Source organism: Ictidomys tridecemlineatus, chromosome 3 (genome assembly GCF_052094955.1).
Source record: "Ictidomys tridecemlineatus isolate mIctTri1 chromosome 3, mIctTri1.hap1, whole genome shotgun sequence".
NCBI classification, from domain to species: domain Eukaryota; kingdom Metazoa; phylum Chordata; class Mammalia; order Rodentia; family Sciuridae; genus Ictidomys; species Ictidomys tridecemlineatus.
In genome coordinates this window covers 11472899-11489428 of record NC_135479.1, presented here as the reverse complement: position 1 = coordinate 11489428, position 16530 = coordinate 11472899, and the positions used below count along the sequence as shown (strand labels likewise).

The 16530-nt window shown below is 43.5% G+C and overlaps 1 protein-coding gene across 2 annotated transcripts in view; it reads right to left on the bottom strand.

Annotated features, from left to right (window-relative positions):
* The window catches only part of Wipi1 (WD repeat domain, phosphoinositide interacting 1), a 29254-nt gene extending 17810 nt beyond the window's left edge, over positions 1-11444 (bottom strand). For both annotated transcript variants that reach the window (XR_013435989.1, XM_078041812.1), the window contains exons 1-4: positions 11259-11444; positions 6741-6823; positions 5211-5380; positions 779-875 (exon numbers count right to left, since the gene is read on the bottom strand). Coding sequence is in view for 1 of the 2 variants with exons in the window: in XM_078041812.1 (XP_077897938.1) it covers positions 779-875; positions 5211-5380; positions 6741-6823; positions 11259-11338 (430 nt within the window). In the remaining variant the exon portion in view is untranslated. The remainder of the gene's footprint in view (positions 1-778; positions 876-5210; positions 5381-6740; positions 6824-11258) is intronic.
* Between the last annotated feature and the right edge of the window lie 5086 nt (positions 11445-16530).

Below are 16530 nucleotides of genomic sequence, written 5' to 3'. Positions count from 1 at the left end.
ATCTTGAAATGGGTCGAATGTTAAAGAATTAGGAAGACACAGTAAAGGGAAGCAGTCACTTAATGGTACTAAATTAGAATGCAATGTATAAGTATTAACCTGAGTCCTAAGATACATAGATTGCCCTCAGGTGGTGATTCTCCACCCCCCAAAAGAATTTTTTTTTCCTGTTCACTTCTAGCTCGACAGATTTATAAATATTATCATCTGCTCTTTCAATCTAACAAATCCTAATTATTTCCAGTCTTAAATACCAGAAATGTATTAAACAGTATTAAATCCTGAGAATTTAGTCAAATCCAAAATCCTAACATTATCACCCAAGTCAGAGAGTTCTTTGTAATGTACTAAAACACATTCTCTCCAGATTGTCTTTCTCCTAGTCACACACACACACACACACCAAGTCAAAACCTGCCTCTAATTATTACACCTACTCTGTAATGAATGAACGCAAACAGTGGGGGTAAACACCTTTGAACATCAGGCACGCGAAATCTCCTACGTGTTACCTTACATGCCTCGGCCCATTTGCTAACACAGGTCCCGATGAAAGGTGCTTCTTTTGGGCTGCAGTGATAGGCCCCACACTCCTCTTGCAGGACGCACAGCCTCACGCAATTTGAATCTGCAGCCATTAAGATGAAACTTCAAGGTAAACACACTAAGACTTAGGAAGTCTATGTGGTGTGCAGGTTTTCAGTCTAGGTGGAAAACACAGCTTAGGAAAGAAGATTGCCCATGAGCTGGAGGCTTGGGTCCCACTGTTAGATCTCACCTGTTGGGTTTGCAGGAATATCCAGGAGGGTCTTCAACAGCTTCATATCTTTAATGTTGTGTATATAAATGGACTCCTCCAGGCACACCAGCAGCCTCTGTAATCACACAGACCCATCAGTCTCCCACACCGGTTCCTTGTAAAAGGCCCCCAAATCCACATCAAATGCTTCTCCTCCTTATGAGTCCTAACTTGAGTCTATGCGTAAAGGAAAAAGAATTTTGATGATGCCTTTTGAAGATTATGTTTATGTATTTACATGTACATGCACATGCACGCGCAACGCGCGCGTGCGCGCACACACACACACACACACACACCATTTTCCATTGGAACAGAAACTTAAACTATAAGATCCTAAGAAATTTTATTTAGAAACTGGGTTTTCTCCTTCCATCCTTTGGTATTTCCCTTTAGAACAGGGATATCTGTACACTTGAGTGAAATCCTCTTTTCACTTAAGACAATTTTGGGTAACCACCTCCATTCTTATCCCCACTTGACAGGATGACTTTCAATAATGGTAACAAAGTTCTCCCTCTTACACAAACGAGGATTTCTTTGCGCTTTCTGTATAGCCAAAATTTCACCCCTCTCCAAATTCATGTGGAATATCCTGAATGCAAAAAATTTGAATGTGCCAGTGAAGTTTGACCTCCAGCGCTAGAGACTTTCAGATCTAGGGACATTTTAGATTTTGGATATTCAGATTTGGGATGAACAACCAGCAAAGCCTATGCCCATATTTCAAAATCTGAATAACTCTGAAATCTGAAACACTTCTGGTCCCAAGCATTTTGGATAAGGGATGCTCGACCTCTAATTACCAGCTCTGCCTTCTTTCCACTTCAACTCGCCTCCTGAACCACCTCTGGGCCATTCCCTGAGCCCTGGTAAAGGGAACTGGTGACTCCCTAGGCCCTCACCTTGAGGTCCCCCCCTGACCCCAAACCCAGGGCTCCCCTGGGATCAGCCCCACCCTCGGGCACTCTCTACTCCTTTCCCTTCAGATGCTGGCTGGTCAGGTTCAGCGTCTCTTCCCGACTGTGGTGCTCTGCTTTGGGGCACGTGATGTGAGTCTGGGTGCAGGTGCAGGTGTTGGGGCTGGGGAGGGGGTGCAGAGAAGGCAGCTTCCCCCTTCGGAGCAGCTGCCTCTGCCCCCTGCACGCCTGACTTGGCTCCCCAGGCTGCAGCTTCTCAGGCTCCGTTGAGGACCAGAATCCCTCAAAGAGCAAGCCTTGGACTCTCCCCTGGAGGTTCCAGTTTGGGGCATCTCTCAACGTGTACCCCAGGTGATTATGAGGCCCAGTCAGTTTTGAGAACCACTGTTCTCAGCCAGTTCCTTTGATTCCAAGCACATCAGTTACCAAAAAACACTGCAGAAAGGTGGCAGGCTCTCCTCCCAGGAAGCCTCTTCACAGCTCAGAAAAATGGAGACTGTTGACTTTAACCAGGCAGAAAAATAAAGTTCAAACATTTTTTTTCTATTTGAATGAAGGCCTGAGACTGAGTGCTGAGAGGTAAAAATACCTTTAACAGGGTCTCAACACTGATGACAAATATTAGTATTTCTCCGTGAATATTCAGTATCTGATTACCCGATGTCTTTGCCGGTCACCAGCCTAGGCCCTGGAGTGCCTGATATTACTCTATGGCTGTTTAGGTCCTGAGGTTCCCGAGTCCTCCTGCAGCTGTGCCTGGCCCCGCCGGGTCCCCAGGACAGCAGGGCCCAACAGCGCCTGGAGCAGGCAGCCCCTCCTCAGAGCTTGTCTGATGCTCTGCATCCTTTCCCACGGGCTGCAACAGCACCATCTGCTCTGTGTCCCACTCAGCTGAATTTCAGGTCACCCCCACGCTGGCTGCAGACAAGAATAAAAAGGGAGAGAAGCAGACAGAAGCGTGGGAGGAGGAGGTGCTTAGCGCCAGAGCAATTGAGGTTGAACCAGCCTGGTAACTGTATTCTTAACCATCTCAACCAGAACTCGGCCAGTCTCAGCAGAACCAGGGCCTTGTTTCAGCTCGGCCTGTTACTCTGACTTCTATCTACTTTTCTACATTTTATAAATCATCACTCCTATTTATTTGTTTATTTTGTTATCAGGGATTCAACTCGGGCACTTGACCACTGAGCCACACCCCCAGCCCTATTTTGTATTTTATTTAGAGACAGGGTCTCACAGAGTTGCTTAGGGCCTCACTTTTGCTGAGGCTGCTTTGAACTCTTGATCCTCCTGTCTCGGCCTCCTGAGTGGCTGGGGTTACAGGTGTGCACCACCACATCCAGAACTCCTTTTTATAAATTAAGAAAAGTTTACCGAATTTACCTTTGAGCACCAGAGACTTAGCCTCAAAGGCTTCGGTCTGATCAATCTGTAGTTGAATTGCAGGGAGCAGATGGTCAAGGAATTGTAAAAGTTTGTGTTTCTAAATATATCTTGTTTATTGTCTTCATTCTACAAATACATTTTCCAGTTAAATATAAGGGGAAATAATACCAACTAAAAATGACACACAATTCCTAAGTATTTTTTTCTTTCTTTATATTTAGAGGAAAATGGGGATTTTATTTCCTTATAACTCCTATGCACATCTGTAATTTCCCCTGGCGTTTTAGGACTGTGTGCCTGAAGATGCCGGAGTGGGCTGACTACTGCAGGACAGACGCACCAACTTCCCCCTTTTCATTTCGCTTGGGTGGTATCTCTGCAGGTGCCCCCCGCTCCCCCACCCGACCTGCCAAGAAGAGGCTGCAGCCCTGAACTGCCTAAGCCAAAGTTAAGTTCCAAACCTGGACGTTTTAAGAAATGCACACCTTAAACACTTTCCAGATCTGCTTCAGCTAATTTCCTTAGGAGAAGAAATGCTCAAGGAAGGATGACCGGTAGGTCTGGCTGTCCTTGAGCCTCTCCTGTTCCCCAGATGATGGGGGATAAGAGCCTGAAGTTGACAAGTACTTTACTGAGCAGAGGCTGGTGCCTAAAGGTTGACAGACACTTGAACAATCCTTCCTTGTCCCGTTTGCTAATGAAAATACCAGGGAGGAAGAGAGAAATCATACAAGTAAATACAAGACATGCTATTTGAGGGTTCTGATCTCTATAGAACATTTGACTAAGCAGTCTCAAAAAGATAGTTAGGTGCCAAAAAAAAGAAAAAAAGAAAATTAAATACTGGCCACTAGTCTATGCAAAAGTAAAAATTTTGCAATAAAACTTAACATGCTACTAACAGATCTAAGAGAAAGCACTGGAGCCAAGAATTCTGCTTAAAAGCCTTCAAGTAGAAAACTTGCAACTTCCTTTCCCTCCCTTGTTGAGGCCTGCACTTCTTTTCTTCTTCCCTGAAAAGCCCCCATCTTCCACTTCTCAGGCCATCTTTACCAAACCCTGCTTCCTATGGACTTCAGTGGAAAGATAGTCAATCACAATAGCTGGTTGACTCAAAGCCACAATCTCTTCCTTCTCAGAAACTCAGGAAAGCACCTCATTTGTCTCATTTAAAAAAAAAAAATTAATCGGCACTTAATAGTTTAGATGCAAAGAACGAAAAAACATTGTCCTCAATGAATGCCGCCATCTCCCTTTTCCTGGGTACTTCATTGAACACAAGGCTCTGAAAGCTTACACAAAGGGTCTCTTTATTTATTTATTTAATAGCCATTCAGGAAACAGGTACTTAGGAACCCTTTTCTTGCAAGTCTTCCAGCAGTGAATTAAAATACCATGGGCCCCTCATAGGATATAAAGTCAGTAATTCCAAGGAAAATTTATTAATATCCCAATTAACAAGAATTGATATTTTAAAGGGGATATAGTACATATTTGAGATAAGAATGATCCGACCTTCAACAAAGAAAACGCTAAAAGAAAACATCTTTAAGGGTCAGTTGGAGAAGGGAAAATGGGAACAAAACTGGCCCCACCAGGAAAGCCCATGCAGATGGCTGAGGAGGGTGGTCACATTGACTGGCTGCAGCACTAACCCAGGAGGGACCATGCTTCACGCAGACATCTCGTCTTCAGAGGCTTGGCTACCATCTGCAATGAATGCCACTATCTAGGGCCAAGACCAGAAGAGTCACTCCTCTGGCTTAAGGTGTCCCTGTGGTTGCTCATTAGACAGACCCAAGCCAGAGTACTGACCCATCCTTACTCGTGTCCAGCCTGCACCCAGGGGAAGGTGCACCTACCAGCCAGTGGCCAACACTGGCTGAGAGAGAACAGGAGCCAATAAAGACCAGGGAAGATGCATCACTAAAACCAGCACATGGAGTAGGCACTCTTCACGCTGCCCACTATGACATGGGGCTGCGTGTTAAAACCCTCTTCAGTGGTGTGTGTTTTAAAGACAGTCCTCTTTGAAGATGTTCAACATTTCTTTGGCTCCAGTGAGCAGAAGCCTCAAAAGCCTGGGGAATTTATGGCCTCCTTACCTGCCGGTTCAGTCTTATGGACAAGATGTTGCTGGAGTAGCTGTAATTACAGATCTCTGTGCCCTTCTTGAAGTGATACACATTCATCTGCCGGGGTTTCGTGTGACTGACCACCACCACCAGGCTGCTGGAGAAGAGGCGCTCCACAATGTACACGTCAGGGATTTCATCTGGGAGGGAAAGCAGCGGCAAGGTCTCAAGATGGATCGCTACATTGGGCACAGTGTATGCAGGGGCACTAATGGGCTCGAGGTCTTGCTGACTGGGTGCCCTCGGTCAGCACACACTTACGGTGACCCACCTCCCCCAAGGGAGTTTTAACCATGTCCCAGGGCAGCGCTTCTAGTCCTTTCCTTAAATATCTACAGCAAAGAAGACACTAGTGACTGGGTCACAAACTCAGGATCTCCAGAGCTACTTCAGGTGTGTTGTGCACAGTGGAATCACCTCTCCAGGCCCAAGGGCTCCACTGTTTGCTCCATAAAGTACATTTGGGAGGTTGGAACAATCTCAATCTATCCTTGCCCTGTGAAGGTTTTGAAGGAGTGATTACCTGGAAGTCCCTATATTTAGAGTCTTGTCCTGCTAGAGGGATACCACTCTTGAGAGCTGGGACAGTAACACAGTTAATTCTGTACCCTCTCCCCTTGTGCTGTGCTGTCCCTCCCTCTCTGGAATCCCTAGCCTATTGAAGACCACCTGGACATGAGTATTATGATCAGGAAAGTACTACTGTTCTCAGGAGTAAGGTAGATCAGTAAGCCTTCTGAACATCAACAGGTAAGGTGTCTTTCTGAGACCACCTGGTCACATGTGTGCCTTGCTTGCGCTTGGGCAAGTCCCATAGGGAACAATATGAGGTGCATACAGAGCAAAATATTCACAAAAATGGTTTGTTAAAATAACTTCTTAGAAATAAATTAGGAACCCAAAATATTATTCACTAAATCATTTTCTTCCCAGGAAACCGAAAGGCTGTGTATTCTTCACTATCATGATGGTATTCAGAATTACCCAGAGAAGACCAGAGAGTCATATCAATAAGCTGTATTATTTTTAATATTCACTAGAAATAATTCAGCATCTAATATGGGCCCTGTAAATAGCATAGCATTGCTTTATTGAAGCAAATGAAATTCCACCCTGATTGAATGGGATCAACATTCTGCAGTGCCAATAAAATGTTGGGAAAGAAGTCACAAGTGACCTTTTGGTTTGACAATTAAAAAAATGGATGACTGTGCATACAAGGATATGGAAAAGTGTCAGCAATTTGATTTCAAATGAAGGGTCTCTTAATCAAGAAAGCAAATGTTACTTAAGCTGGTGCCAAATTTTAAGAAGAGCTTCCTCAGGCTTTTTTTTTTTTTAAAGCAAGTGTATGCAGGCCTGCAAAATACTGACTCCTTAAGTTTGATGATTAAGGGAGTGAAAACCAGAAGGCTGAAGATTAAAGTCTAGAGAGAGGATTTGGTTGTCCCTGAGATCGCTCTCTTCTCCTCCCCCCACCGCTCTCTCACACACACTTACTGCTTCCATGGACTTGGTCCAGTTGCTCCACAGAACTCAAAGAAAACAGCTTGTAGCCAGCTTTGGTTCCAATTGCTAGGGATCTGGGGAAGATAATGACAGCGTGGGAATTACAACAGATACTGTATTACAACCACAGATCCATCTGAAAAATAGATACCCCTTTCTCCCTAGGCTCAGAAGATGCAGGTAAACATCCATCTTCAGGGGCTCAGATCCTCTGTAACTTTCTAAATGGCAAAACACACTGTGGCAAGCAGTCAGGTACAGTAAAAGGAAAAAGATCAAAAGCCATATACACACACACACACACACACACACACACACACACATATATATATATATATATATGAGACACTAGATTCTGCATCTATATGTGTATATATATTATATATGATATATATGTGTGTGTGAATAGTATATATATATAAATGGTGTAGAGATAGAAACTGCCTGGGCTTTGTCATCAAAGTATGGAACTTATCAGAGATGACATTTGCCCAGCTGGGCAGGTACAGGAGAGATGGAATGTTTAAGACTACTCATAATAGTTCCCCTTGCAACACATTGTTGTTTGAGATGCACTTTACCAAGAGATAAATTATTTTTTAATGACATTTTTGTTTTTGCATTTTAAAAAGAAACACATGTGCCTAGTAGAGTAGATCATTGGTAAGTAAAATTGGATAGATGCTTCCTTTTATCAGTTTCCAAGAAAATATCCCTGACAAAGTATATAAAGTACTTTATAAACTTATAAACTCAATTGGGGAGCTTAACTGAATTTTATTTTTTTAAGTTCAAGTACTCATGTGCAGCCAGGATCGAGAACTCTCCTTTGTGCTATGTACTATAAAGCTATTATTACAACTAACAAATAAAATAAAAACTAAATACTTATCTAGTTCAATGTGGGCTTAAAAAAAAAAGAAAAGAAAAATCTAGTTTTCTTAATTTTCTACTTTCAACCGGTGGATGAAAGCAAGGTATGATTTCAGATTTTCTTGTTCTCATGACAAGAGCAAAACAGGTTAACTTGTCCAGCTCCTGGGAATCCCCACCCAGCTCCCTCCCTCTGTGCTCTCAGCATTGCATGGATGACCAGACACTTGCACAGAACAAACTCAGAATAAGCAGCCTGACCCTGGGCACTTCCACCCTCAGAAGGTGGGATGTCAGAATTGAAATGGACCTTAAAATGGTTTAGTCCGACTCCTTCATTTTCAAACAAATATATGCAAAGGTGAGCTTCGTCCTTCCCAGGGACACAAACATTAAAATAAGACACGTACAAGCCAGGGTGCCAAGGCTCTGGTTTCACCATCTTAAAAAAGAGGTCACATGATTTTTCCCTGGAATTTTTTTTCCCCCCATCCAAACATTAGCTCTTTCCTGAGACACAGGGACAGGTGATTACAGTCAACTTTTGATCAACAAGGTAGCTGGTTCTTTCCTGTAGCCCTCCCCATCACCGACCCGTTGAATAGCTAAAATGGTATCTAAATATTTGCATGACGGCAGTAGTACAGTTAGAAGTGGAGACTGGTGTCCAGAACCGCAGACAAAACAGAACTGTAAAAAAGCGAGGAGCCAGGTGCAGTGACACTCTCCTGTAATTCCAGTGCTCAGGAGGCTGCAGGCAGGAGGATCGCAAGTTTGAAGCCAGTTTCTGCAACTTAGGGATACCCTGTCTCAAAACAAAAAATTTAAAAGGGGGAGATGGAGCTCAGGGCTAAAGTGTGCCTGGATTCTATCTCCAGTACCAAAAAAGGCAAGCAAGTGAGGAATATCTTAGAACTTGAAAATATATTCTCTAAAGATTACTAAATTTTCTTAAGTTTTTGCACCTACATATAGACACATTTAGTTGCAAGCTAAGGTTTGTAAAGCTTGTAAAGAAAAATAAAATACCATAACTAGAGTCTTATAAAATAATAATTAATTAATTAAATTAATTAAAAGATTTCTTTTTTTTTTCCTTGGGTGGTGCTGGGGATTGAATCCAGAGCCTTGTGCAAGGCAAGCATTCTACCAACTAAGCTTTACCCTCAAGCCCAAGATTTAGCAACTTTTAAAGTAATTTTCAAAATGTAAGCCCTGATCCTAGAACTGAAGAATTTTGGTTGTTTTGGTTTCTGAGACAAGGTCTTGCCATATTGCCCATGCTGGTCTCAAACTTGTCAGCTCTAATGATCCTCTCACTTCAGTCTCTGGAGTGGCTGGGACTACAAGTATGTAATACTGTGCCTGGCTCAGAATAATTTTATACATGTTTTAATGTCTACTGAGACCCAGAATCAAGGAATTAAGACTTAGACCTTATTTATCCATAAGACCTTCCAACAGAAACAAAATTATTTTTTTCATAATATTGAAAAATTGATATTTGACAGACAACTTCTGAATTAATGTAAATGACAATGAATTGCATATATAGTCATTCAAAATATTTTCACTAAGCACTAAGTAGAATAGAAAATTCTTATCACTGTTCATGGGAATGGAGTTTGAGGCAAATACATATCACTAATCAAATTTAAAAATATATCCGAGGTATATAACATAGGGCCAAGCACAAAGTTGTAACATAGGACACTAGTAAGGATTGGTTCTCTGTACCCAGCTTTTCTAGACATACTGGATTCTAAACTCAGCCTATATTTATAGAAAAAGACACATTGACATCTCTGAATACATTCAGTAAGGGGCTTGACTTATTTTAAAATCCAATGTCATACCTTCCGTGGCTCAAATTGACTGTGTCAAGGACTTTTATTTATAGGTGAGACAGAGCTGCCCAGCAGAATCTTCATCCAAGAAAAGACGACTGACAGTAGGAACTAAGGAAGTTAATTTTCAAAGCACCCTACAGTTTTGAAAATAACATTCAGATCCAATTGCTATAGAAAGCTGGAACTGACTCTAGAATTATTTAATAACTGCAGCAAAGAACTGTATATATTTTTTCAAATTTAATAATATCACAATGCAGAATTTGGAATATTTACTACTTAGAAGTAAACTAACTGCTTTCCTTAACCTGTGTTTAATTGAGAAGAAAAACATCACCCAGGCATTTCAACAGACACACTCTCTTGCAAAATATTTCTTACAAAACTTAAGAATTTTATCTGTTCTATCATGTGGGTTTCAAGCCATGTGCAGATCTTAAAAACAGTTCGGTAGATTGCAAGCAGCTTAAAAAAAAAAAGACATGAAAAATACCAAAGGGTATTGCACATAATATTTGCAAATATTTTACTATATGGGTATTGGGAGATGTTCTAATATGTGATTTTTATTGTGGGTTGTGGTCAAAAAAAAAAGCTTGAAAGCCATTCATCTAACCAAGCTGTCAAGCTACTTGATTACACATTACAGTTTTTTTTTTTTTTCAAACAAAGGCATATTGTTCAGTACACGGTGTTTTTAAACAAACACAAAGGGAAAGGCAACCAGGGCTGCTTATGGTACTCGATGGCCTTAATTACACCACTGAATGTTCAATATTAGCATAGCTCAGCTAGTCCCCTGACTCCAGACAAGGAACACAACAGAAACTGGTACAGCAGGAAGTGGGAAACAGGGAAGTGGCCATCCCTGCCTGATCTGCCTGATGCTCTGGGTGCACATTCCAAAGAGATTATTCCATATGGTCCCCAGGACTGCTGCCATGAAAAGAAGGAAAGAAACAGGCCTTTGCTTCTAAGACAACCCTGCATATGCCCAAGCACAGTTCAGTAATCCCCAGTGCTGTGACCAAAGTCCAAAAGTGAACACCAAAGTGAAACATTAAAAATCTACTCCAGAGCAACAGGCTGGAGCTCCAGTTTCCGGGAGAGAAAGCAGTCAGGGCCCAGGAAAGGGCCCCTGGACTCCCAGAGGGGATTCTGCGTGGCTGGCTGGGCAATGGGAAAACAATCAGAGAAAGGAAAAGGTTTCTTTCATCTAAAGTGGCCAGAAAAGATGCTCTGCTCTGGGGCTGGCCTGGCCGCCGGGATAGGCTGCCTCTTAGAACGAGGCCCTGCCCAGATGCCACGTTGAGATGCTCAAGGACAAATGGGAAAGTTTTTCCTGTACTCCCATCTTCCTGGGCCCTAACTACATCGTCTCCGGTTAGCTTGCGACTTTCCCCTCCACTTCCATCTCCTTTGTTTTGGATACTGCCCCTCCTTCTCAGAACCCCCACCCTTAGGTCACTAGCTTTCCCACCGCCCTGTCCTTCTCACCCCCCACATTCCGTGGCCTCCTCAGCTCCACTCCCTTTGCTAACTTCCTCCCTTCATCCTGTCCAGCCTCTCGGCAGGCGGGGGGTGTCGCGGTGGATCAAGCCCCACCGAGGGAGGGGGCCAACAGGACCCCGATCCCTGCGATGCAACAGCTGGCAGTCCTGCCGAGGCCCTCTGGCTGGCAAGCCCGCGCCTCTCTCGCCACCGGTCGCGTTCTGGACACCACCCTGAGGTCGCCCGCGGCGTTCTGTTTCCCACTTCCCCGGCAGGGGCTGGCGCCGCAGCTTACGTGCAGTCTTGGTTGAAAGAGAAGCAGCTGAGCGCCGCCTCGACCCCGCCTGGGGGCACGTCCATGGCCTCGGCCTCCATCGGGGGCTCGACCCGGGAAGCCGTAGCTCGGAGCCGGCGACAGCCACCTCAGCAGCCCGCCCGCGGCGGCTCCCGGGGGCCGGGGAGCTGGTCACGCCCACCCCGAGCCCCGCCCTCGGTTCGCCCCGCCCACTGGCCTGGCGGAACCGAGCAGCTGACTGGGCGGGGCTCTTCAGTCAGCCACCATTGGCCATGAGCCCAGGCCGCGGCGGGCGAGCTCCGCCCCCTTGACCAATCCGCGGCGACTGTGGGCGGAACCGTTCTTCTAAAGACCCGCCCCCGGATCGGCGACTGGGCTCTCCATTGGTCGAATGTGCGTGAAGCCGAGGCAGCAGGCCACGTGGTAGTGTTTTCATTGCCAGAGCCACCCAGCTGAGAGCGAGGAGCCCAGAACTGGAGCAGCTGTGGGTGGACCTGCCGGCTGTGGTCTGGCGTCTGCGTCAGACCGCCGCGAGGACACAGGCGGACGCGCTGCTTCCCACCCCACCCAAACCCCGGTCATGTGCAACCCTTTGCCTATTAAACTTACGGAATTTAGTAGACAGGGTTAGACGCCAAAGCCCCACCCTTTTGCAGAGTCCTTACACTGCTTTGAGAAAAGTTCCCCAAACAGAGCTGCTAGGCAAGGCAGATAGGAAATTATCTATTGTGCAGTTGAAAGATCTTACTAATGCCAAGCACTGCGTTAACTATATATGTTATCTTGTTGAGTTCTAATGGAACCCTGTGTAAAAAGTATGATCGTACCCAATTTATAGAAGGAGCTATTGAAGCCCTGAGTGGCACAACAATTCATCTAAAGTAACAATAGATGATAGAATGTGTAGTTTTCTTTCAAGATCTGTGCGCCAAATGACTTTGCTAACTGTGTTTAACAAGAGCTGATTTGTAGCTGCAAAAATGAAAGTATCCTAGGATGGAGTAGTTTGGGAAAGGGATAAAGTCTCCAAGAGGTAGCCAATTAGAAGCTCTTGTAATTCGAGATGAATTCTGACAAAGGATTTTTCTTCCCCAGGCTAAATGTGTGTTGCACCTGTATGGAATTACTCTTAAAACGTTTTGCGAATTGAAAGTTCTGCCAGCCTTGGATTTATAATTCGTGGCCAATTTTTAATTCATGTCTTCAAATTTTAAGATGGAATAATTCTAATGATTGTTATATCGCAAAGTTTTAGATTGATGTAGTTCAGATTTACCCAAATTATGACAAAATTATATATATTCTTAGAATGAATGAGCAAAGAGCACTATATCACATAAGTGTTTCTGGTTAGATTTCTGGTTTGAGTTTTCTGAGATGCAAATGTAATAGTTTCTTTTCTTAATTGATATGTAAAAACAAAGTTCTCTGGGGGCTAAGGTTGTGGCTCAGTGGTAGAGGGTTTGCCTTGCACATGTGAGGCACTGGGTTCAATCTTCAGAACCATAAAAAAATAAATAAACAAAATAAAGGTATTGTGTCCATGTACAACTAAAAGAATGTGTTTAAAAAACAAACAAAGTTCTCTGTAGATGCACAGATGATGATTGCTCCTTTTCCAGTTGTGAAGTATTATATAGAACATTGTAAGTGAAAAGAACTGCTGTTTGGATCTTTGTAGTTTTTAAGATCAAAGGTGCTTCTATGCCCTTCTCCCAGCTCAGCCAAATACTGCAGTCCTTTCTGTTCTATTTAGAAAACTGAGTCTGGCATGCTAGGTGATAGGTTGTTGGGAGAATTACATAAAGTACATAAGGTTTTAAAAGAGAAGCTATTACCAGTTTGTTATTAAGAGTTTGGAATTTATGGGGGTAGAGACGAAAGCTTCTGTTGATCAGGAGTGCTTCATGATAAAAGCGGTGTCTTAGGAAGATAGAGATCGCCAGGGTGTGCAGAACAGATTAGAAGGGGAAGAATGCCTAGAAGTTTTTAGGGGACTGATGCAACACTCTGCGAATGAAAGTACTTGAGAGGCTAATGTGATGATAGTGAGGCCAGAAGGTTAGGAAAATTTTAAGAGATGTTTTGAGGCAATGCTGTCCAACAGAAATACAATATAGGCCGTACATCTGAGCTCCATAAGTAATTTTATATTTTCTAAAAGATACATTTAAAATGGTAGAAAGTAAGTGGGCAAATCAATTTAATACTACATTTATTTTTTTAGCCTAACATGATGAAAATGTCATTTTGTCACCAGAGAGGGTCTGAGGAAGTCTTGGAGACAGGAATCTCAACTCAGGATGACAGGGTCCTTGACGTATGTGACGGAGAAGAATTTTAGCCTGCGTCAGATATTGAGGCACATGGTTTATCCAGGAAATCAAGAAATACACAGTTCAAGGGACAATGAGGGGCCTCTTGGGACTGTGAGATGCTTTCGAGGTTCTTAGGTTGTTCTTCTAAAGGAAGAACAACCTAAGAACGGCAAGGTATGTGGGGATGATATCAGCCTGATGGCAGGATGGTTTATGGTGGTCTGATGGTTCCCAGGATGCTTAGGTTGATGTCTTCTCCATTTGCTGGTCAGTTGATCATGTTGGGAGAGTAAGGTATATCATAGGCTTCTAGGAAAGTACTCTACATTATAGGTTCGATATCCCCTTTGATCAATCTATTCTAAAAGTACATGTATTAGTGGGATAATGAACAGTGCACAGGGCAGTTTTTACAAATGGGTGAATTACCAGTAACTTGAAGATTGTGAATGAAAATTTGTAGATGTGGGAGTAACAGACCTGAAGAAAAACTTGCTTGGGGAAGGAGAGGTCTGGGAGAGAGAACTGGCTTGGGGAAGTTGAGGAAGAAAGAGAGAAGCAACTTTAGCAGCTTTCTGATTAAGTTATAGTCTCCTCTTCCTTTTCTCTCCTTTTTCTCTCTTTCCCCCCTTCTTTCCTACCTCTATTTCAATAAGCAATCAACATAAAATTATTAACGAGTTAGATTTTTCTTTTCCTTTTTTTTTTTTTTTAGAACTAGTGTTTAAAAATCTAGAATGCATTTTTCACTTACAGCATAGCTCAGTTTATGCTAGCTACATTTTAAGTGCTTTTGTGGTGGTGGTTACCTTTTTACTTAGACTTTTTTTTTTTTTTATGGTCCTGGGGATTAAACCCAGGGCCTCCGGCATACTATAGCAAGTGCGCTATTACTCAGCTATGCCCCCAACCCTTTTTATTTTTTAATCTTGAGATAGGGTTTTGCTGAGTTGCCCAGGCTGGCCTCAAACTTGCAAACCCTCTGCCTCAGCCTCCCAATTTGCTGTCTTTACAGGTGTGCGCTACTGATCCCTCTCAGTGGGGTTTTGAAGGAATAAACAGCAGGACATGGTGGCTGATGAGGAAGATGAATAGCAGGGAACAAAAGAAAAGAATTCAAACTGATTGCATGGTTGGGAAAGAAGCCTATTGTGCTGATTTTAGAAACCCAGATCTTTGGGCAGTTTTTTTTTTTTTTTTTTTTTAAGGAAGATGTGTTTAGGTTCACCATGGTATACAGTAGCAACAAAACTGAATTTTCACTGGAGTTAAGGTTCAGGCCTAGAAATACAAGCATGGGAGAAAACTGGTCACCTTCCCAGTCCCACCCTTCCTGAGAGTAGGCCCTCCTTGTATGTTGCCTGTTGGGTGAATGTTCCATGTCCACCACCCTCAGAAATAGCGCCTCAGGGCTGCCCTGGCTGTTTTTATTTTTCCTAAGACAACATATGAGTCTGTATTTTAATATAAACCTTTATTTATAGAAATCTGTGCATTTTATATAAACATATATTTTTATGTAAGTCTTTAAAATGTTGACAACTAATTCCTACTTTCCAAAAACACCATGTGGGCCAAACTAAATATGTCAGCTGGCTGGGTGTGGCTTGTGGACAGTCAGTAACCAGTGTTAGAGCTGCCAGTTTAAAGAGCTGTATCTTAAAAAAAATAATAATAATAATCCAAGAAGTCTATTTGTATAAAAAGCCAAGGAAAAGGTAATAAATAAATTCAGAGGTGCTGAATTCATTGTCAGGCTTTTCTCTTAGTTCTAGTTCTAGGCTCTATGGGAGAGGACACTCCTAATCTGAGTGTTGGGCTTATGACATCTGCATGCTTATGACAGCAATTTCACTGCAAGATCACAATAGCTAAGGCTACTGGAAGCCGGACATAGTGATACATGGCTGTTTCTCAGTGACCTGAGAGGCTGAGGCAAGAGGATGGCAAGTTTGAGGCCAGCCTCAGCAACCTAATGAGGATATAAACAACTTAGTGAGACCCTGTCTCAAAATAAAATGGGCTGGGGACGTGGCTTAGTTGGAAGGCACTCCTAGGTTCAATCCTTACAACCACCCCCCCTCCAAAAAAAAAAAAAAAAAAAAAAGGATATTGGAAGAGAAGAATCCATTTCTTCTTCTTCCAGTTGAAACTCCTTAATGTCTATCGTTTTGGTGAAAAACAAAATGACTATTACTTTCAGGGAGATAGAAAGTCACTGAAATCTGGGTGAATAAAGCCAGGCCCTGGGAATTACATCTCTGGTAATATAAAATTGCAGGCTGCAACTCAGCTAATGGAAAGACTTCCCATTTGGGTAGCAATCAGGTTGTAATTGTAAAATGCTGATGGGGGCATGCACAGGGCATTGACCAGTGAAGCTGGAAATGAGACATCCTGTCTGACGCAACCCTCCCCGTCACCCAGTATGGTTGCCCGGGACACCCAGCCATCTATAATTAGAGTAACTACTAGGTGAACAAAGGCCACTCCTGTCCTCTTCTTTTTATAAAATCCTTTCTATTTTTATGAAATCAAGTCACAGGGAATAATTTTCTTTTTCTTTTCTGCGACGTCTTGACACTCAGAATGTGACCTGAAAAAGTTGGAAAACTGTGGACCAGCCTGGGGGGAGCCTGGGGGGAGCCTGGGGGAGAAGGGGGAACTGGGAAGGGCCAGGGGAGGTGGAGATGGGGAGGCGGAGGGAGATGGGTCACAATGTGAAGAAAGGAATCAGACTGAGGATTCCAGGGTGGGGGGAGGAGGTGGGGCTGCAGGGTGATTTCTGGGAAAGGAGATGATTCAACCTGGTGGGCAAACAGGGAGGTCCCCTGAGCAGAGGTCTGGCTGAGCAAGAGGCACCATTGGGCTTTTTCATTTTGTTCCTGGTCAGAGGCACAGTCTGCTTGAGCCTGCAGTCCCTGTAGGGGGCTCTCCCCTCCCCAAAATGGAAC